The sequence below is a fragment of the Xyrauchen texanus genome, chromosome 24 (assembly GCF_025860055.1).
Source record: "Xyrauchen texanus isolate HMW12.3.18 chromosome 24, RBS_HiC_50CHRs, whole genome shotgun sequence".
NCBI classification, from domain to species: domain Eukaryota; kingdom Metazoa; phylum Chordata; class Actinopteri; order Cypriniformes; family Catostomidae; genus Xyrauchen; species Xyrauchen texanus.
In genome coordinates, this window is record NC_068299.1 from 42175910 (window position 1) to 42200417 (window position 24508).

Consider the following 24508-nt stretch of genomic DNA (forward strand, 5'->3'; position numbering starts at 1 on the left):
TCAAGGCAATCAAATACTGTGTTCTCTGCATATTATGCTGAAAATATTAAAAGTGTTGAAAAACTGTTCAAGTTATCTCACTGACAATTGTGTAACAGTATTTCTTTTTTTCAGTCCTTTAGCTAAAACTCTGAACTCTGTGGTCAGAAGTGTAAAGTGCAGAATAACTATAAATGACTGGTTAGGACTATTATAGATGAATGATTATAGTTGTAAAATACTCTTGAAAAACATTAAAGGTTGTATTATTTTCATGGTTAAGAAATGTATACATTTATCTAAGGGTATAGTGTGAGAGTGATTTCTGCATGATTAGTAGCAATAAAATAAAACAATACAATATAAAAACATCTGTAATTCATCCCTTTTGACAGGCTTCGTTCTAGTCAACTGGAATGTATGTAGTGACTGATATCCATGCAAGAAAAATCAATCCACTGGTGAACAAAATCTTCAAATCATCACTGTGTTGTGCAACTCAATTGCTTCTGTGATTCAGCTTCAATCAATTTCTTCTCGATTTCCACCTTTAAGTGAAAAGACACACAATCAATTTAGTAACAGTATGTTGGAAGGACGGGTTCATATTAATTTAAGTAGTACTAAAGATGGAATGGTCTCATTACCTGGCAGTGATAGTACGCCCGGCTGCTTGTGTGCTTCTGAGGCTGAATGTCACATTCGGTTCCCAATGATTTCACCCGTGTGTGAGACGCTACCACATCAGCCACCTCACACTCAACGGTGACAAATGGGAACCAATCAGCAGGAATCTCCTGATCTGACGCCAGCTCCAGTTTACACGCAAATGAATGAGGCTGCTCCACCGCTGATAAAGAAGACAAATCACAGAAGCTGTGAAGAGTGCTTGACAAGTGCGTGAGACTGATAAATGACTGCTTTGTGTTACTAGAGTCTAAGGGGGGAAAATCCCTAAACAGATGCACCACTTTTGCATGTGGTTTTCAGTACAAAAACCTGCATCTAAGTAGCAGTTTAAGTAGGAGTAATCAGCTCTTAAATATAGCTGCATCTTTTGTCTTTAAAGTAAATACCTTTCCACACATTTCTTCCCATTCAGGCTCATTATAGATTGCATTTCATTCACAATTACAAATGTAATCCACTATAGATTACTTCTCTATAAATTGTAATTGGGTTACATTACTGATTACTTTATGGAAAAGTAATCAGTAAAGAATACCCTAAAATGTCTTTTACAATCTGCCCTGAAGGAAACATGCTGCTGTTTTACATAATCATTGACCTGAGGTGGAATGTGTTATGGGTTAACCAAAAGTGAAGCACTGCCGGCTCGTGATGTATTTTGTTTCATATTTCAGCTCTGTAGGGCCATTCAATGCAAGAGAATGGTGACCAGAACTTTGAGGCTCAACTATGACTCCAGTGGTTTAATCCATGTATTCTGAAGAAATCCAATCAATTTTGGGTGAGAACAGACCAAAATATAACACATTTTTCACTGTACATCATGATCATGATTTCAAGCTCAATTACACTTCCTAATGCTTGATGCATGTGCAGACGTGCACTTCCTGGCGCTATAGGAAGTGTAATCATGATCGCTAAGGAGATGTACAGTGAGTATTTTGTTCTGTTTTCACTCAAAACCAACTGGATCACTTCAGAATACATTGACGTAGCCACTGGACGTTTATGCTGACTTGATCTGCTTTTTGGAGCTTCAAAGTTCTGATCACGTTCACTTGGACCTACAGAGCTGAGAAATTCTTCTCAAAATCTTCTTTTTTTTTTTATCTTTCATACACATCTGGGATGTCATGAGGGTGAGTAAATGATCAGAGAATTTTCATTGATGGGAAAACTAACTCTTTAAGTATGCTTTATCACTTGCACATCTGTAACGCCATTGCATTGTGATCGTGCTGTGTTTTATTGAGTACAGTACATAATTTACATAAAAGAGCCGTTTGATTAGTAACAACTTTTTCAAGACACCATTCCTCAAATGTTTCCACCTTGTGAGCAATATATCCCTGTGGCAAACAAGCCTTTTGTTCATTGGGAAAGGAGGAAGCAGGAACCGGAATAACAATCGAAAAGACTTTTAATAAAACACTGATGAAGTCTTAACACAAACAAAAGCACACACACAAAACACTGCTGCGTGCGTCTCTCTCTCTCTCTGGCGTCTCTGGTTCCTTTTATCTGTCTCCCGCTGATTGGGCAACTCAGCACCGGGCATGAAACCTCTCAGCCCGGCCACACTCTCCTCCTTGTCACATACCCCCACTGCATGATTCAGGCCAGGGAAAGCTCCGGACTGACTAACCCGGCTGGACTTCCCCACCTCGAGGGGAGAGAGATAGACAGCAGTAGGGACAGAGAGAGAAAAAAAAGAAAATCTTGTTCCAGACCACATTCGGTCCTCATTCTACAAGGAGGAAGCAGGAACCGGATTAACAATCAAAAAGACTTTTAATAAAACACCGACGAAGACTTAACATAAACAAAATCGCACACAAAACACTGCTGCGTGCGTCTCTCTGCCCGGCTCCTCCTTTTATCTCTCTCCCGCTAATTGGTCAACACAGTGTCGGGTGTGAATCCAAACGCTTAGCTCTCGGCTTGCTTTTGATTTCCATTTGAAAACACTAACACACGGCTGCATACATTGTAACACGCTGTTCTTGATTATGCGTGTCCTCTACAGTGGTTTGTTACTGTGCATGCTCATAACAAAAAAAAACATCCTTTTTTCCATCCTGTTTTTGAATTTCATCCTGAATGAACTGTGGAAGTGCATGTTGATGCAGTTTCCTTTTGTTATTTGGCTGATGAAGGCTTTAGTTGGTGTTCATTTATTGTCTATGTATTAGATTTTAAGAGTGTAGTTCATCCTGTGACCAAGATGATGCTGGTTGAGTCAGTGAGGTGCATCGCAGTCCAGCTGGAAGCCAAAGTCAAAGGCTCAGGCAGTGGCCATTGGAGTGTCCCATGTCTTACGGAAAGATTTGGCAGTAGTTCATCCTCTGTGAAGTCCATTGTAGTAGACTGAGGTGATTGAAACACCCCTCGCTGTCTGATTGGTATAGGCTGCAGTTAGTGGTCATCATTCAGCGACCCATAGCAGTGGCAGTGGACATCGGGCTGGACCGAAGCTGGATCTGGCAACTTCAGGTTATGTATCCCAAGAATAAGAAAGAAAAACAAATAGAATAATATTAGCATATATGTAATTCAATTTAAAAGCAGAGTTATAGAATATGAGAAGTATTTCTGTTTAGGGCTGGGCAATATGGCCAAAAATATTATCACAATATTCTTTATCATATCGTTCGATATTTATATTTATCATAAACTTGGCAGAAGAAGAAAAAAATAAATAAATGTTAAACAGTCAAAAGTCCAGAGGCCCAGATACAGCCAAAGCAGAAGGGTCTGAGGGATCTTCAACTAAAATATTAAAATATTTTATAGAGTTTATCAATCGAGTGCAGTTGGATATGAATGTTAAAAGATCATCTGTTGAAACATTGACAGCAGTCCAGTATTTGATTGAATATTTTTCACAAAATTAGAACAGAAATCAATTAGTTTTTTGTTAAAGGTTCCTATCGTAACATGCTGATTAATAAAGGTGCTTTGGAGCCACGTAAACAAATACGGCACCTCACGTCTTCTCACATGTGGGGAAAAGAGTAAACTGTGCGGGACGTGACAGGCCATAATGAAGTGTGTTCGGTGCTTGAGAAAAATATTCAAGAATACAGAGCAGAAAGATCAGAGCTGGGGTACACAGCACTGTTGTTTTGTCACACTGCTCACTAGAGAAGATGACAGGATGCAACCGTCGTCATTAAGTCTTGCGGTCCAGATGGAATCAATCCAGGGTCCGGACTACGATGACTGGCGTAGTCTTATTGTTAGCAAGGCAGCTTACGTTAATAGCCTTTTACAGTTTGAGAAAGCTGAACTGCTTGCGTTTTTAGCGACACACACCTGATCATCTACAGTCAGGTCCATAAATATTGGGACATCGACACAATTCTAATCTTAAAAAGTGGGAGGCACATATACAAACTGTTGTAATTCCTACACCGTTCACCTGATTTGGATGTAAATACCCTCAAATTAAAGCTGAAAGTCTGCAGTTAAAGCACATCTTGTTAGTTTCATTTCAAATCCATTGTGGTGGTGTATAGAGCCAAAAAGATTAGAATTGTGTCGATGTCCCAATATTTATGGACCTGACTGTAGATGTAGAACATAGGCTAAATATCAAAAATTACTCAAAAGCTTTTTTTTTTCACAATAAATATCAAGTACATTTTATCACCCAGCCCTATTTCTGGCAGATCTAACTAAAGTAGCATAACTTAAGCGTTGAAGGATAAATTAGGTGTATGCCAGGCTGAATAGATGAGTCTTTAGTCTAGACCAGTGGTTCTCAACCTTTTTTGAACAAACGCCCCCCTGACCTCTTCATGATCCTCTTAACGCCCCCAAAAAACCAAAAACACTTCAGAAATACTATTACAGCCAAACAATTGCAACACTGATACCTGAAGCCTGAGTTTTTGGTAAAAAAACAACTGAAACAGAAGTTTCTTATTGTATTTAAACTACATGTAAAAGCCTCAAGTTGAGTAATATTGTGTTTGGAAAAAAATGCAAAAACACATGGATTGTTTGAAAGGTATTGCAAATGTATTTAGAAATTCAAACAAATTCAGGCTCACACACAAATTTTTTAAGATGAACCAATCACGTGAACAATAACGTAACTAACCTAAATGGCCAATGAAAAAGCAGCGGTCGTTCAGCGACTCAATTAGGCAATATATACTAGGCTTCAAATTTGAATAGCCTACAAACGGTCATTTGATTTCAAATGACGAACAAAGATAACAACAGCTCGGCCACCTGAACTGAACCGAAGAAAAACGACGTCAAAAACAGCCACTTTTTTTAATTAATTACGGTCATTAGTGTGAGCCCTGAGCACTAATTATGTATTCAGCGTTATGTACAGAAAAAGCCGGTGAAAGCGCGCCTCTATTTTGCACTGAAAATTCTCCGCCTCTTAAAAGCATGTGTAACTTAGGAAGCGGCTCTCCTGGCATATCCTCCTGGTGAAGTGGCAGCAGTAATCTGAGCAAGAAGAAGACATAAGCTAAGGAGAAGAGCTGAAAAGATTTTTGCGCAGGCCGCCTGTTGAGTACCTCTGAGTAACGCCCCCCATTTGTGCCTGAGCGCCCCCTCTCTGCTGCCTCGTTCACACCGCCCCCCCAACACTGTCCAAACGCCTCCTAGGGGGCGGTACCGCCCCCGTTGAGAAACGCTGGTCTAGACTTAAAATGAGTCAAGGCTAAGAAGACAACTTTATTTTTTTATTCTTTTTCCTTTTGAAAAACAAAAACAAAAACAAACAACAACAACAACAACAAAAAAAAACACCCACAACAACATACAATCGTTCAGAACAATCGTTTGGTCACTAATATATTCTTACATAAAACAAAATTGATTAAAGTATATATGTCAGATGGTACATTGGTCAATAAACATGTCATGAAGTCGTAAACACAATCCATCTTTCCTAATACTGCAAATACTTATCCATCTGTAGGTTTAAAGCGAAAGTCTGCCTCTCCATATTTTGGACACTGGTTATAATGTCCAGCCATTCAGCCTTTGTTGGGGTTCAAATTGTAGCCACTTTCGTGTTACAGCTTTCTTGCTGGCTGCTAATAATATCTTTAAAAGGTACTTGTCTTTCTTCATCAAATGAGCTGCTAAGTTGCCCAGGTAAATTGTAGAAAATGAGCAGTCAATTCCATCACCGAAAATAAAATGTATTACTTGTATTACCTCCTGCCAATATGACTGAATGGCTGGGCAGCTCCAGAATACATGAAAATGGTCTGCCAGCTGTTCCCCACATTTCCTCCAACATAGACCACTTCCCTTCTCGCAAGACTGAATAGATTTTAACTTGGGGGTTATAAAGTATCTAATAAGATTCCGCCAACAGAATTCTCTCCACATACCCGAGCTGGTAGAAGTCGCCTGTACAGAACAGATATTCAGCCAGTCTTCCTCTGAAATATCAAGACCAGATTCTTTTTCCCATTTTAATCTAACTTTATTTGTTGATTGTTTCTTTAAGGATTGAATGGCTAGATATAGTTTTGAAATAAGTTTCCTATTATCTTTATTTTTATACATGTCAATAAATAGATCAATTAAATTGGTGTCATGCTTCTCCATGTATCGTATCTCTTTGTTAAAATAAGTCCTAGTTTGTAAGTACCTAAAAAAATCTAGTTTTCCCAATCCATATTTATCAGAGATCTCCTGAAAGCTATCTAATTCTCCCTTTGATGAAATTGAACTAAAAGAGGTGATGCCAAGCCTATACCAGAGCTGAAACCTCCTATCAGCCCTTGCTGGTTTAAAGTCAGGGTCGAAAGCAACCCATTTGAATATTCTAGATTGTCTTTCAAGTAACGGTGATTTGCATTCTTTAAACCAGATTTTAAAAGGAACCTTAGTCCATTGATTTAAACTTTTAGAATACTGTTCATATAGTGGTCTGCTACCCAGCACTGCTAGTCAGTATAATTGCTATCAAACAATTTAGAAATATCCTTTGTTATTATAATCCCCAGGTACTTAATACTTGATGAATTCCAATAAAATTTTAATCTACTCAGCATGTCATTCTGAGGGGTGTAGTTATAACTTAAGATTTGTGTTTTCTGAACATTTAATTTATATCCCGAGTAAGTGGCAAATTTTTTTAAGATGGACATCAACCTAGGGATACTAACCTCTGGTGCAGCAACAAACAACAAAACATCGTCTGCGTACAGACAAATCTTTTGTTCGAAACCTCGAACCGTAATTCCTTTTATCTCCTGTTCATCTCTAACTGACTGTGCTATGGGCTCAATAAATAAAGCGAAAAGGGCGGGGCTGAGAGGGCATCCCTGGCGGCAGCCTCTTTATATTATCTTGTGTCTGTCTGTCACGTACAAATCCTGTCTGGTCTGAATCCACTAATTCTGGTATTATATCTTCCAATCTTTTAGCTAATATTGATGCATATAATTTATAATCCATGTTTAATACAGAAATTGGCCAAAATGCACTACACTCCTTTTTGTCTTTACCCTCTTTACGAATAATTGAAATTATTGCCTCACTCCATGTTCTTGGTGGTTCACCTCCTTTAAGTGTATAGTTAAAGCAATCAAAAAGTATAGGGACTAATTGATCTTTAAAAGCCTTATACCACTCTGTTGGAAAGCCATCTGTTCCCGGTGCTTTATTAACTTTTAATCTAGAAATTGCTTTCCTTATTTCCTCCTTTGTGATCTCTGCCATTAGGGCTTTATTTTGTACTTCACCTATGGAAGGTAAGTCAAGTGATTCTAAAAATAAATGTATTTCCTGTGAGCTGGTTGTATATATACAATATTTGGTTCCTTGTATAGATTTTTATAGTAATTTTCAAAAATATTGTGAATATCTTCTTGCTTATGACAAATTTTTGGTTTTGGGATCCCTAATTTCATATATTGTATTCTCAGCCTGTTGCTTCCTTAGCCTCCATGCCAACAGCTTCAAAGGCTTAGGGCCGTTTTCATAATATCTCTGTCTAATGAATTTAGCTTTTTTTCTCTAATTCTTCCTCATATAATTTATTTATTTCCTTTTTAAAATTGTTTATTTTATTTAATATATATGGTTTCTTCTTCTCAACATGTTCTCTCTCTAAGAGGTTCAGATTTTCTTGTAGTTCAAGCAGCTTTTTACTTCTTTCCTTTTTTCTATACGATGTGAGAGCTATGAGTTTTCCCCTGATCACTGATTTTAAGGCATCCCACAGGACACTTGGTGATACTTCCCCGTTATCGTTGTTATCCATATAATCTCCCAGTTCTTTTAGGACATATTCCTTACACGTACTATCATTCAAAATGCTTGTATTAAGTCGCCACAACATATCCTTCTTTTTATTATCTAAATGCAGGTTCAAGTAGACAGCTGAGTGATCAGAGATATCTCTGACTCCTATCTTGCAATCTATAATTCTGTGCCTGTCTGATTTACAAATAAAAAAATAATAAATTCTTGAGTAAACATCTTGACTTGCAGAGTAGAATGTGAATTGTTTGTCTGTTGGGTGGAGATCCCTCCACACTTCAAACAGTCCCATCTCCATCAAAAGTTTTTTCGTTATACTAGCTCTAGAGGTTAACCTCTTTAGTGCATTAGAGGAATCGAGTTTAGGCTGTATTTGGGTGTTCCAGTCTCCTCCACATATTAAAATCCCAGAGGATTCAGAAGCAATTAACTAGTGATGTGTCGTTCATGAACGATTCGTTCATTTTGAACGAATCTTTAATATGACTCGGGACTACCGAGTTGTCTCAGAGAGTGATTCGTTCATTTTGTGTTGACCGCGCATGCGCGCAACATAGCATAAGGTACATGAAGTCATAAATGATTAGTTCATCTTTCGCGAGTCTTCGGGTTCGGTCGGGTCCGAGTCTTTCGTTCTTCCTGTCAGTCCCATAGAGACTATGCTGCTGTCAGTACCGGAAAGAGAAATGATTAGTTCGTCTGGTTCGGTTTCGGCCGGGTCCGAGTCTTTCGTTCTTCCTGTCAGTCCCATAGAGACTATGCTGTCAGTACCGGAAAGAGAAATGATTAGTTCGTCTCTTCGGTTCGAGTCGTTCGTTCTTCAAGTCAGACTCACAAACCCATAGCACTCAACTAAGTGCTATGGGTTTGTGAGTCTGACTTGAAGAACGAACGACTCGGACCCGGCCGAACCCAAACCCGAAGACTCGAGAGTCGAGACTTGAACTAATCATTTATCTTTCCGGATCCGGACCGGTATGCTGCATGTGCATGCAGTCAGTGAGTGCATTGGCTGCTGTGTCACACCACACGGCCCACACACAGACACTGACGAGTCGACATCGACAACTAAGTATTTTTAACGTTTTGAAGTTCGAACCCGATGACACAAGAGGCGGAGAAAAAGGAGGTGAGGTGAACTAACTGCAATAGCTTAAACTTAAGACCCAATTAATAAATTAACATTTCGGTTTCTTATAAATTGGCTTTGGCTGCATTACCCTATAGTTTATTTTTATTTATTTATTTCAAATTGAATCAACATTTTCGTAAGTAGACTACTTGAAGTTTTGGGCTATTTAACATGACATTTAATTATATTCTGCTGAAATGAACGAAATGACTCGAAAAAAGATTCGTTCATTTTGCTGAACGAGACTCAAAGATCCGAGTCAGTAAAATGATCCGAACTTCCCACTACTACAATTAACTGAAAAATTTCTTTAATACAGGAATTGTCCTGCTCAGGGGCTATATACAAGTTAACTAGTGTAACTTCTTTCTGATCTAGAAATCCCTTAACTAAAACATAACGGCCCTCTTTATCAGTAAATTCAGAAACCACTTGCAAATTCACACTATTAGAAATTAGTATTGCTACCCCTCTTCTTTTCCCTTTCTTATAGGATTAGTAAAATACATTCTTAAACCCTAGTTTTTTTTTAATTTTTCATGTTCTGCACTGTTGAAATGAGTCTCCTGCCAAAATATGATATGTAAATTTTCCTTTTTCATCTTTGCAATAGCCTTGCTTCTCTTAATTGGATTGTGTAGACCATTTACGTTAAGGGTAATCACCCTATATTCCTGACATTGCATTTAAACCACAGTAAGACACTGTTTGTAAACCACATTATTGGTGACCAAACCTGAACTCTATTTGAACTATATAACAAAATCAGAACATCACAACAACAAAAAATAGACCAAAAAATAAAAAAAACACAGGTAGACCCCCATTATGAAGTAATAACCACTTCGTAATGTGGGGGGAATAGTCCAGCAGCTAACCACCAGAGCCCCCCTTCAGTGCAACATATAGTACACTCAAGAATGTACTGTATATGCACTTAGAAAAGTCAAAAACAAATGTATTACCCATACTTGTCGGTCAGCTATATTCTCATTAAAGGCTAAGGGTGATTTTAAACAGTTAAATTGGATATTTAAACTCCAACGGAACTGAAGAATCAGCAATAGATATATTCAATAGGTAAAATATAATAAATAAAGAATAACAGACTTGTGGGGATGTTACGATCAACTTAAAAGACCATAGGTAAATTAACCTAGTCTTTACTCCCACACATTAAGGGGATTAAACCTTGACCCTTGGTGCAAATGTCATTAAAGCATTAATGTCCATAAACAGACAACTGCCTCGTTTGCTCGATATTTTTTACTCTTATAATGCAGTCACTTAACGGTCTGTTGTCTCCCGATTCCATTACCTTAATGACTCTAACGTTAGACCTATCTTGGCTGGTGAAAACTCCGTAGCTTCTCCTTGATCCATTCCTGGCGGCTCTGCCAATTTGCCCTGTTCGCGCTCGTTGATCGCTGCCAGCCGGCCTTCCGTGCTTTTTCCTCAACCTCAGCAGTTTTCTCCCACTCAATCGGGGGTCCCCTCTTCTTCAGGTCCTCTGCTGCTTCCACTGCGTTTCCATAAGTAATCGTCCCACTGTCAAAAAAGACTCGCAGTTTCGCTGGCGGCGGTGTTTGAAACCGTATTCCTTTTTCTCTGAGAACCCTCCGAATCTGTGTATATGCCTTCCTTTTTGCTAGCGTTTCTGCAGGATAGTCATGATCAAAGTAGATCCTCCTGTCGCTGTGGTAAATCTCCTTTTTCTTCCACGCAGAATGCAGAATCATCTCTTTAATTTTAAACTGCTGGAAGTAGACAATCACCGATCTGGCTTGCGCTTCTCTAGGCGGTTTGGGGCCGAGCGCTCTGTGGCATCGTTGTATTCCAAGGTCAACTTCAGCAAGGGGTTCCAGCTCTTTTCTAATAAAGTTTTCTATGAATTGGAAGATAATGTTTCCCTCAGTTCCCTTCGGTATCCCGTAAATGCGAACATTGTTACACCTTGAGTGTGCTTCCAAGTCTGTTAGCTTTAACTGCAAACTTTCCTGAGCTTGTAGTGACTGGCTCAGTGCCTCTCTGAAGTCCACGGACCACTCTTCAGCTTCGGCTATCCGAGCCTCGGCCTCACTCACTCTGTCAGTAGTCGTTTTTAAATCGGTTGCGACCTTGTTAAGCTTCTGGTGAATTTCCTCTCGAATTTCCACAAGCTCCTTCTTCAAGTCGTCTCTGATTCTGTCTCGAAAATTACTCAGCTCAGTCTTCATCTCCGTTGACATCATCTTTATATCTGTGCGGATGGCGGCGATGTTAACTTCCATATCCACCTCCGTTAGTTTAGCATTTTGTCGCGCGCCATTGCTCTCTCCTTGTTCCTCGGCCATGACGCCCTCAGTCATTATTTTCTCACTCTTCTCCGCTTTCCCAGACTGCTTTCCCTTGCCTTTCTTTAAAAATTAAATCTTACTTGTATTCAAATTGGGGAATAAACTCCGACCGAGCGGGAGTGCGGGATTATGCGTCCATACGCTTCGGATTACCACCGGAAGTCCCCTCCTCTGTGGATTTTGTTATTTTAAGAACTATTAACAGGGAGCTAGACCATTCAAAGCTTTGTAAGTAATTAACAGAATGCTAAAATTAATACAAAATTTAACAGCTAGCATACATTTAACATAATCTGAACAGGTATAAAATGGGGCTAATATGATCATATTTCTTGGTTCTCGTTAGCACTCTGGCTGCTGCATTTTGAACCAACTGTTTGAACCCATTGTCTTTTGAACCAAAAGTTTATTTATTGATCTTGCTGGACATCGATCAACCTGTCCAGGGTGTCCCCCGCCTTTCGCCCAATGTTAGCTGGGATAGGCTCCAGCCCCCCGCGACCCTGTACACAGGATAAGCGGTTGACGATGGATGGATGGATGGATGGCTGGACATCCTCCCAGTAATGCATTACAATAATCTAGTCTTGAGGTCATGAACGCATGATTTTGTTTTTCAGAAAAAACATAGACCATGTGTCATAAATTAGCAATATTTCTGAGGTGGAAGAATGCTGTTCTACAAACATCGGAAATGTGATTTTTTTTTATCAAATATAACACTCAAGTTCTTTATGGTAGAAGAGAGCAAAATAGTACAACCATCGAGAGCCAAATTGTCTAGTATCTTATTTTTAGGGGTTTTTAATCTAATAATTAAAACCTCTATTTTTTCAGAATTAAGTACAAGGACATTTCTAGCTGTCCAATCCCTGATATCATTGATACTGTAGGAGCCATTTATGTTTATTGTTGGCATGATATTTTATTTTGTTTGGATATATTTATATTAGTATTTTGGACACTGGGTGGCAGTGATTATTTGCACATGGTTGTATATAGAGGGCATAGGTGACAGGAAGTGGTAGGCACAGGTAGGGGGAGCACACACAGTTCTCACCAGACCACAGACCACAGCCAACAATACACGCAACTGGAAACAAAGAAAGAGAAACCAACCAGTATGTTCATCCATTTGTACTATTCTCAACTGCAATAATGACTGGAAAATCTTATGTGTCTGCGTAAAACTTCACTCCTACATGTGTATGATGGCAAAGATACGGACATTGGAAATTAAAGCTAGAGGTAAAGCAAGGAACAGTTGCCATTACAGATACATTTAGCTAAACTAGCGAATTGGAAAATGTTGTCAAGTTTTGAGGAAATACAAAGTTAAAATTAATGCCATGGCTCCTGATCATGTCTCCATGTAACCCAGGGGCATATATAAGGAGAAAAGCAGAGGTCCTCAAATGCAGCCGCGATCAGATGATAAGATCAAATCATTTTTAACTCTAAGTGCTGTCTCTGTATTATGATGGGGCCTATATCCTGACTGAAATTGTTCACAGATACAATTTCTCTGTAGAAATTAACATACTTAGGAGGACAATACCTTTTCTAGTATTTTCGACATAAATGGGAGATTTGAGATTGGTCTTCAATTAGCTAACTCTATAGGATCAAGCTGTTTTTTTTTTATAAGTGGCTTGATAACTGCCAGTTTGAAGTTTCTGGGGACATGCCCTAAGAATAGCAAGGAGCTAATAATATTAAGAAGAGGTTTTGACATTACAGAAAACACCTCTTAAAGGAGCTTAAGAGGTATGGGATCTAGCATACATGTTGATGCTTTTGATGCTTTAATGAGTTTTGCTATTTCTTCCTGACATTTGACAGCAATTATTCAAATTGCTTATATGGCATATTATGAGACACTTTTGTCTTAGGTTCTGTGGCAGACAGTTGCATAATTCCAATTTGGTTTTTGGTTTCAATGGTTATTTTATATGAGTCTACTAAAATATGCAGCCTGTCTGTAGCAAGAGACACTATCCTTTCTTGCACTGTAAAATACCTCTAATTTTGTATACTTCCACTTGCGTTCCATTTTCCGAGACGCTCTCTTAAGATCATGAGTGTGATAATTGTACCATGCTGCAGGGTTTTCTCATTAAATGTAATCAAATGGCGCGACACTATCTATAGTGTTAAAGAAGATTGCGTTAATATTTTCTGTGACTACATCAAGTTCTACTGAACTTTTTGGCATACTAAGTTTTTGAGATAGATAGATAGATCTGGAAGATTATATAATATTATTATATTTTCTCTGAATGGTGCCAAAAATAAAAAACATTCAGTGAGGGGCAGTTCTGTGGATGGAAACATTTTGTCGATGAGAGGTCAACAGAAAATTACCAGAATGTTTCAAACTGACAAAGTCTACGGTAACTCAGATAACTGCTCTGTACAATTGTGGTGAGAAGAATATCATCTCTGAATGCTATTCTGAGATGCAAGTTGGCACTGTTTTGGCGGCACGAGGCAGACCTACACAATATTAGGCAGGTGGTTTTGATGATGTGGCTGATCGGTATATAAATCCTAGGCTATTCTTCAGATAACACTCTAACATACAGCCATTCAGTAATAATAATCTACTATAAATCTTGTCACCGTGACGAGCAGGGAGGGGGTCAGAGCATATTACAGTGACTCATTAAACTTCTCCGTCAGCCTAACTAATTCCTTACATTTATTACATGTAAATCCCTCACTGCTGATGGATGAAGCTATAGTAAACATGTGGCATGCAGTGCAAGTAGCGATGACGTGTGCTGATGCCATTACTTACCACAATTGTTTGTTGTATAGATGTTGAGGTCCCTGAGCAGTGGGCGTTTGAGATCGATGCAGATCCATCCATGTAAGAAAATGCAGAGGTAAAATGGATGCATGCAGTATCAATCGAGATGAATGTACAAAAAGCGGAAAAGGGATGAATTAGTTAGTGTGGCAGATATTTAAGAATAAATCTTGAAAATGGAAAATCTGAAAATGCAAGATTGCACATTTCCAAATCGCTAGGCAATTATTGGGGCCAAGTAAATATAAAGCAAGTGATACGTTGCAGTAAGCAAATTGTGAAGACCAAAACCACAGTTTCACATCAGTACCAGTAGGACTCGAACACCCGACTAGGGTGTGTTAGCAGTGTTAACTCAAAACTCCATTTCACATAGCTCAACATAGCCAGAAAGATCAAGAAAAGTATTTTATTTTTCATCCTTATTTAACATACTGATTAAAATCATTAGCTCATGAGCAGATTAAGTGAGTTCACTAAGTGCGACACATAAGGGAGCCATACAAAATGCAGTGCTGTGGGTCTTGTTGAAGAAAATGTTTCACTGCTGATGGACCAAAAGTAGAGAGATAGAGCAAACAGATCATGTATTACAAGTTTTGAAGCTTTTTTTAACAAGATTTTTTAAGCGGTGTTGGGGCATCCCATGCCTTTCAGGTCTGTATAGTGATATATTACTAAATATTTTTATTATTGTTAGCTGACACCAAGAGGAACAATTTAAGACCAAAAGTAGAGAGTTTGAGAAAACAGAGCCTTTATTACAAGCTTTTGAAATTAAACATAAAAAAGGTTGGAAATGTGCCAGACTGCTACAATGAACACCTCAGAAGAACTGAGATGACCTTTGGAAGTCATCAAAGAATAGCTACAGTTTGAAACAGATTAAGTGATTTTTTGAATGAGCATCCCCCCAGAACATTACTTCACTTTATGCAGAGCACCCCACTTTCTTTAGAAGCACCCTCAGACATTTTTATCTGGAATCAGGCCTATGTTCTATGTACCCTTAGATCATGGTCCTAATGAAAATTTTTGTTACGATAGGAAAAAGCATTGCTGAGTTTTTGTCTCACTTCCTGTTTTTTTGTTGATGCATTATAAAGAACTGGTTTCATTTATCAAAAAGCTTCTGTTTCAAGGTGCTCTGACACAGGTGCTCTCCACATTTTGGAAATATCTGATGAAGGCTGTAGGATGAGTTCCCAAAAATAAATTTTTGTCAAATTTTAGATGGCTGCCAAAGTTGTGGGGAAGACTGGAGTGGCTGGATCCATTAAAAAATCATGAGTAGTTAAATCAGAGGATAAATGATTTATGATTGTAGGCCATCTGGTTCAAAAGTTAGTAGCTGTTAAAAAGTTGATTTATTTTATAGTTGACTACACAGTTTGTCTTAAGAGATCCCAAATTTGGTCTAGGGGCTATTCATACCCACCCTATCAGTGTGCTACATTTCATAACTTTCCTATATACAGTTCTATGGACTGCCATAGACTTTAAATGTGGAATAATAATAATAATAATAGAAATAAAAAGATACAATGAGGGCTCCACCGTTTCTGAGCTTGGCCCTTAAAAAAACACTAACAAAATTACTATTGTATAGTTCATAAACCTTGTTCATCTGTGATTGCATAAACACTGAGTAAGTTCTATTCTTACCCACATTCTTCGGAGGAAGTCGGTCAATTCTCCACACAATGGCTCGATACACATTTTCATATTTGACTGTGCCGACAGACACCTGCATCACAGAGTGGGACTCTGACATGAGCGCTGAACCCAAGCATGCATTTCGGTTCATGCGAGCCTTGAGAGATTTCTGTCGCAGCAGTGACGTGCTAGTCGGCACTTTCACCCAATCCCCTGGAAAAGGCACTCGAAGGACGATGTTTTCACAGAACGTCTCTGAAGTACCTCCAGGAGATGGGAAATTCGACATGAGGTTGAGGAAGACCTGCAGCTCAATGCAGGCACCCTGCACGGTTACCATAGCTTTAATGGACAGAGGTGATTCTCCACAATGGAGGGACGCAGTGCTATAGCGCATGAGCTCCACTCGACAAGCGTCAGGAGGGCAGAACTTTATCAGGCGTTTGTCTAGAAACTCAGATTCTCTGACACACCTATGGAAATGGTGTTCCGTGATCTCCATCCAGACCTCATCATCCTCTGCAGAGCCATACCCAGGAGCTTGTCTGAGAAGTCCAAGATCATTAAGTGCCAAGAAGCACTCCATTGCACCGTTTAAGAAAGCTAGACAGTGAATTTGAGTGATGGCCACAGATTGAACAACAGCGCCGCTCTTATCCTGTTGCATCCAGATGTGGTCAGATATCTGCAGAGTTAGCTCCTGCTCTTCATAGTGTTTGTGCTGTTGGCATAGAACTGGTATCTGCATTAGCTCTTCCTGAATGGACACTAGCAGGTCCTCCATGTCTCCATATTCTGTGGTGCCAAACTTCAAGAGTTGCTCTACTTCTGGTTCATGCATCACTTCGGGTTTAGGGTGATAACGCTTCTTCTCAACATATGACACATGCTCTACCTTCAACGTGGCGATCTTACGTGGTTCGCCATAGCTCTCTAGCTTTGGACCTGAGAGGCAGCAGTTAGCATGCAGCTGAAACTCTTTGAAAGGTTTCTCCAAGCCCTTTTCATAGAACAACTGCAGCAGTGCTCCGGGTAACAGCTGTAGGTATATCGGCCCCCACTGGCGGGAGGACATCCGGTTCTTCTTCTCAGGTATTCGAAGCATCAAGGACCAACCGTGTCTTCTCTGGCTGAGGAACAATCCATGTGGAACAAAGGATGGAGTTCTTCTCACATCTTTATCTTTCACAATCTCTAAGCCAGAAGGTTCATTCTCTCTCTTCACTTTCCCATCATTACCCTGCGGTTGACCCTCCTTTGTTCTTAGATGTTCTAGTTTGTGGCAGATATAGGAGTAGGAGTATTGAAGGTTGTCACAGGATGGCTCGTTACCAACTTTTGTACGGATAAAAAAACGAGGCAAACTGGGACCAGAGTCTGAGTCTGACGATGAGCTCCAAGACACTCGTTTTTGATCTGCTTCACCCCAGAAGGGGTTCAAATGGCCCGGCTCATTTTGGGATATGTCGAGAGACCTGGAGCCTTCGGTCTTTTTCATGGAGTCTCTCTGAAGTTCTGGAGAGAAGCTGTTCAAAGAGCTCGAGAAGTTCGGCTGCTCGTGAGGTCCACAATGAAAGGGAGACTGACCTGCTGGAGTTGCCCTTACCGGTGTGCTCATGGGAGTGTTGCTGGGCACATATGAGCTTCCGTTGTGGCTAAAATCCACTGAAGGAGATTCTAGGGCAGTGCTAAATCTCCATGATTCATTCCCCAAAGATGGCAGAACAAGTTTCAAACCATTTGGCCGAGGTATTGAACCTGAGGTTGATGTAGACGAGCACAGTGATTTTTGGGGTGAAGAGAAGGGTGTCCCTTCATCTTCAAATGTAACCCAGCTAGTCGGATGATTCATGGATCAGATTGTTTTGCTCAGCTTGTGTGTCTGTCACAGTGTTCTTCTCAACCAAAACAACCAAAGACTTAATCTGTAAAAGTACAAATAGACAGACATAAATAAGCTAATTACAATAATACGAAAAAAAGTTAAATTACTTTCGTGCACTCCCAATACACAAAGATTAAAAAAAAGAATACCGTAGATTATACAACATGCTATAGTTGAATACATGTTTTATGACTGACAACATTTTTATCTGCATGTAAAACATATCTGTACACTTTGATACTCTCTGGAGAGTATGTTAACCTGAGACTGCAGGGCTGACAGAAAATACTACTGTGAGCCGAAAATTTGTGCATGAGTCAAGAAAAATACATCTGTTTGTGTAATTTACTAGCACTGGAGAAGAGAAACACAAATGATGTCAAGGATGTCACTGTTCAGCTCAGTTCAGTACGTACTACGCAGGTTTAATGAAACTTTTGTTGTAACTGCCTGAATGTTTCTGGAGTGAAATTAATTTTAGAATTTCACTATTGCTCCTGTATATAACTGAAATAACGGAGATCAGATTAAACCCCCAGAAGAGGGTAATAACAATAAGGTTACGACTGTAACTATGGTTCCCTAAAATGAGGAAATGAATGTTGCGTCATATCTGACACTATGGGTTTATCCTCGCAGGCATAGCCAATCCCTGAAACTCTTTAAAATCTTGCCAATTTCAATTGGCAAATTGCGCTTTGTGTTCCGCCTCCCTTGCACACTTCAGCAGGTGTATGTATTGGCGGTGCACAGTGCAATCTCCTCAGAATATTTGACTGAAGGGTGCAAGTGATACTCGACCCTTGTAGTGAAGATTCAGTAGTGCGGCCAGCCAAGGGCGTAACTTTGGTTTGAGAAGTGGGGGGGACACAATGATGTTCTCGATCGAAAAATGTTTTCGATTTGAATCCCATTTCCTCCATTTACATATAGGCTACATTTAGGGACTATGGCGATACAAAATCCAGGAAATGGATATAAAGTTGTTTATAATGATACATTTTGCCAAAAAGAATAATAGGCTACTAAACTATATATAAGAAAAATATGTCTTACCTTATTTATTGTTTAATAGCCAAGACTTGAGAGAATCATTTTATAAAGTCAGAAATTTTCACAAAACAAACTTTTATTTCAAACTAACCGTTTAATCTGACATTAGTCAGAGACACATCCACCAAACCGCAGGTACACAAGATGCAAAATTGAAACACAGTCTCACAAACATAAAAACAAACATTTAACTTTAATATAAAGAGATTTTTTTAGTGTCCTCCATCTATCAATTCAATCCCATCTCTCCATATACTAACTATCCACCCTTCTATACTGTCCTTTCTCCTCTTCTCACATGAAAAAACCAAACACATGCTTCCTGTACTCATTCGCCATGATAAACTCCTGGCAAATGTTTTCCTTGCTGACTTTATCCAGCATTTCTTTGTGAATGTGACAGACTGCTACATTGTTAATGCGAATCTGCAACATTGTGCTTCTCAGCCAGGTCTTCAACCTCCTCAGAGCACTGAAGCTCCTCTCTGCTTCCGCAGAGGCAGTAGGAACAACCATAAGTAGTCGAAATTATGTGCTTCAACTTGGTTGAAAAGTCCACGGACTTCAGGCAACTGATTCCTCAGAATAGTAGCGGCCTCTGAAGTGGTTGTGTATGAGTATTGGAGCTTAAACATATTCAGCTGCACTTTCAGTGACCTTTCGTTTAATTCAGGATACTGGTCCACCACAGCAGTGTCTACATCCCCAGTTAAGAGGGCTTCCTCCAGCTTCGTCAGTGTTTTCAGACTACCCTGATCAAACCTCTCCTTCAGCTGGATGTACACAGCACATACCTGCAACTCTGAGCTACTTCTTCCGGTCTCACCCTCCTTGTCTTTAAGCAGCTTCACCTCATCTACCTGCACTTCTGTGCCTGTTCCCTGTCTCTCCTATGAAATATGAAAATGTGCTAGCCTGTTTCTGACATGACATAATTAAAATTAATTATCTGACCCTTTACACAGCACATACCTGCAACTCTGAGCAACTTCTCCCTGTCTCACCCTCCTTGTCTTTAAGCAGCTTCACCTCATCTTTTCTCTGATATGAAAGCATGGCACAAATAAAAATAAACAAAAGTTCATCACAACTGAAACTATATTATAACAGTTAACAGAAAAATATCAGGGCCTGACTCTTTGTTTCTCTCCCACCACACAAGTGAGCAGGTAAATAATATGAAACCACACCCATGTGATGATGTGACCATGTTAAAAAATATTCTAAACAAATAAAAACACACACTTTGGCTCCTACAAGAAGAACATTTCATTTGATAATATTCAAACTGTATTCACTACTTATCATGTACACTTCTTCCCTTTTATCACCAACAAATCAAAATCCCTGGCCTTTCATACAGCACATAACCTACCTGTAACGTTGTGCTGCTGCTGCTTCTCCCTGTCTCACCCTCTCTGTTCTGAAGCAGCTCCACCTCATCTGTGCTCTGATATGAAAACGACTTAGTTATGAGTCCACTAGCATAGCCAGAAAAGAGTCTCTGGATGTACATGGGTGTGCCAAAACTGGGTGTGCCACATTTATTTTCAGATTAATGTGTAAAAAACCCTGACTCTGCGTATCAATAACTACAGAATAGACTGGGCTGATGTGTAAAACTATACTCAGGCTCGCCACATAACCATAATACTATATAAAATATAGACTAACTCAGGGCTCGACATTAAGACTTTTTTTCGAACAAGTAAATCGGTCATTCACTGTCCAGGCAAAAAATAGGATTTTCTTTTATTTTAAATATAATTTATTCTCTCATCAGTGTTCAGTCAGCTTTGACATATTTAAATCTGCATATTTATGATATTTTAACCTTTATAAAGGGCATTTTTCCCTAATCGTTTAAAATATATTATTCATCTTTCATTTTAAATTCTTAAATTTGATCAATAAATTAAATTAGAATAATAAGACACTATATGGCTGTCAAATTTAATAATTTACACTGAAAAATTACAATTGCATTAAATAATGTTATGAGATTGTTTTAAGTATTTTTTTAATATGCAAATATGAAATATTGGAAAGAATGATACTTTTAAACAAGAAACTAAATCATCAGTAGGAGGCGTCAGGCGACCGTCTTAATGAGTGAGTCATTTATTCAAACGATTCATTCAAACTGCTGATTTGTTCAGGAATTAGGCATTTATATGGGTCATTGAATCTTTGACTCAACCGATTCGTTCAAAACGCTGAATCATTCAGTAATGAAAACACTTTGTGTGTTCCCGTGAGAGTCAATATAGCGTATAAAATGTAAGTGACTTAATATTATTTCCTTGTTTATTTAACTGTCATATGAAATTGGTGTCACATTTTCAATTGTGATGGTATTCCACACTCTTGGTCGTGTGATGTTGCTTAACTGTATAAATATAAAAACTCTGCATGAATTTTTACTGCTGTATGTTCACTGAATTTCTGTGTGTGAGCTGCGCTCATTTGTTTTCATTTCTCCTCATGAGGCGAGATCCTAAACAGCACAACCTTGTTACCGTCGGACAGTCAGCGGCTGTTTGCGGATTGCGAATGTCGGCAGATATTTTTTAAAATTAACTTACATTTTAAATGAACAAATATCGTAAGTGAACAACAATAGCTCAAGTTTAGAAAAACATTTATTATTAAGACTTTAAAAAATATTTCTGCATCTGAGTATGAGTTGAGTTGAGAATAACATTAAACTAGCAGCCAGAGTCTGCTTGTCATACATTGCTGACAGAAAACGCTGCGGTTTAAAGTGGACTCGTTTTCATGGTACACAGAATGTTCTAGGGCTAGGCAACATTAAATGTTTAGCTAACAGTTTGAAGTTACCTAGCAACAATGTATGTTAACGTTAGCTCAGTCAATGTTAGTATCAACAGGTGTAGACAAAATAAAAATTACCCTGACCTGATCTAATTTACTGAATCAACCAACTCACATCTCCTTTCTTTTTTTTCATCCATGAAGATATTAAAACCTGTTGCTGGCGTTTCATGACTGACTACTGCGATACCGGCTGCTCAGTAGAACTTTCAGTGCGCTTACAGTTACACTATTAAGAGTGTGCACGAGACGTTCCAGCCTGTCTCTGTCAATGCGCGCGTCCGCGTACAGGCAGGACGAGACGTTCTTTGACGCGCGCATTGACAGATACAGGCAGGATGTCTGTGTTCTGCGCGGTCCTGCTCCTCCGTGGCGATGACGGCGCTCGGTTAAAAAAAATCATAACAAACGAATTTGAAAGTGGGGGGGACACGAACGGGATTTTGAAAAGTGGAGGGGGACATGTCCCCCCTGTCCCCATAGGAAATTACGCGGCCAGCTTACAAAGCATTCATTCCCTCATTTCAGGGAACCATGGTTACAGTCATAACCTTATAATTCCCTTTCAATTCAGTCATGAATGCTGCGTCATAGCTGACACTATGGGGAATGTATACCATCACTCCGTGCTACTAATTCGCATGCGTAACTGTGCCTACTAGCTAGTGGGGTAGTAACAAGCACAACCGAGTCTTCTCTTCGCATCGCAATAAGAAGGGAGAAGCAGAATGATGAATGTATGGATATACATGGCAATGAAGCTAAGCGGTTCGGGCAGCACAGTCATCGCAGGATTAATTAAATCACTACCATGTGCGATTTAGTATATATATAACCCAATCTACAGGGTTGGCACTTTTGAAGTTTTAAATTAAGGGATACATCGAGGCCCCTAACCACATCCTCCACAATTTTAACAATAAATGCGCTATATGAGTTAATATGCGTTATTAATAAAAATTGTATATTCTTTCATGTTAAAATTAGACTTTCCTGATCCATGACTTATATAAAAATAAAAAATAAAACATAATTTATATGTTATATGAATTTTTTTCGATTATTTGTCTTTATCTTATTGTGTATACATTTTGGATGGTTTATACATATTTTTAAAAATTTTCATAATTTGTATTTGTTTGCTTTTTTCCTTCACCTGTTCTTTTTTTTACCACCAGATTTACCACCATTTGTGGACTTTTCAGATGGTCCCTTACCCAACACATTTTCCAAATTCTATCAATGTTAAATTTCTTTTCTGGAACGATTTCACTGTGATGCCATTAGGGTTTCATGGTATACAACGGTCTGAAAATTGACGGTTATCATACATGCACATTTGCTTATCTACGGTATTGAGAAAAAAATATAACCGGACGAAGAATCTCACATGTGCGTGTGCATCTCCTTTACTTCTCGACTGTCTGTCAGACTCGTCAACTTGCACCACACACACACACACGGAGCAGACGTCAGAGAGAAGAGAGGCGAGGGGGTCTGACATGAGTGTGTGTGTGTGTGAGTTAAAGTAGTGTTCCTCAACTGGTCTATTCGGACAGCAGGGAAATAACAATGCCATGGTATCTTCTCCCATTGAAGATATTTCGGCGGCCGTCCAAGTGATCGAGTATTTACCAGATTTAATGATAATCTTGCAAACAGCTAAAGCAGCCACGGGCAATTTAAAGCCTCATTTATCGCAAAAGCGTTTTTATTTTTCATTGGATATTTGTTAACTTGCATTGGGACATCACGCGTCTCCACAAGCGTTAAACATGCTCATGGTTGCCAGATAACAGACACAACATCCCCCAGTTTTTGATTTATACTTGTGCAAATTGGAAATATTCTGCCTAATTTTATACTTATTTTGTGCAGTCTGGCAACCATGCAGGTCTCGCTTTCTCCTTTGAACAAACTTCGATCTGTAGTTTAATATACTGCTCAAGGAAAAGTGTTACTGTACGTTCACACCAGAAGCGGCGAGAGCGTCAAAATTCGCTCTGGCTGCCCTGCCTTCGACGCTCAAGGACGCTCGTGGACGCTCTGACGTAGTTGAAATAGGCGGCAACGTTTGTTCAGAATGCTTTGTTTTGTGAACTATATTTAAAGGGGCCGCAATTTAAACATCCAGACATGTCGAACATTTACTTTTTGCCGACCTATCACAAGTAGCGTATATCCTCATGAACTCATTAAAATGTGAAAATAATTAATCGATCGATGGCAGAAAGTAATTAAAATTATAGTTGTTTGTTATCAAAATAAAATACATTTGTAATAATAACTGTGGTCTTGGTCATATATTACAGGGAAACCCGTCACGGCAATAATTAGTTTCTCCTCCATTTTATCTTCGGAACTAATGTTTGGTGGGAACCAAAGTTTACACGGTTGTGTTCTCTAGACTTCGCTAGAGCGGAGCACTTCTATATTCCAATAGGTTGCAGCCGAACCGCGTCACAGCTCATTACCATAATGTTGACTGCACTTGAACTTTCATCTGACGCCCACGCCGCCCAAGACTCGCCGCGCCGCTTCTCGCCGCCGAGAGACACTAGCTGTCATTGAAAATGAATGACTTCCGGTCGATTTGACGCTCTCGCCGCCTCTGGTGTGAACGTATGGTTATACGGATACTCTTTGTCCATTCTTGAGGCTGCTTGTGATGTTTGGTGCTACTAATTTTGCAGGTAAACATTCTCAGTGATTAAACTAAATATAAAAGTAGATCTCGGCATCATTGACATGCGAGCAAAAGCAAGTAAATGTATTTTTTATTTGTGCTAAGTAAACTCACCCGCTTGCCGACAAGCATTAAAAGTTTTATAAAAAAAATATGTTTTTATTATTATTGTGAATAATAAATCAACAGGGAAGTA

At 39.2% G+C, this 24508-nt stretch overlaps 1 protein-coding gene across 1 annotated transcript in view; it reads right to left on the minus strand.

Moving 5' to 3' along the window:
• LOC127617779 (stonin-1) overlaps window positions 1–24508 on the minus strand; it is a 139014-nt gene that overhangs the window by 111843 nt on the left and 2663 nt on the right. Inside the window, exons 2-4 of the mRNA XM_052089852.1 lie at window positions 15863–17778; window positions 627–829; window positions 466–527 (exon numbers count right to left, since the gene is read on the minus strand). Of these exons, the coding sequence (XP_051945812.1) occupies window positions 466–527; window positions 627–829; window positions 15863–17705 (2108 nt within the window). The 5' untranslated portion in view covers window positions 17706–17778. The remainder of the gene's footprint in view (window positions 1–465; window positions 528–626; window positions 830–15862; window positions 17779–24508) is intronic.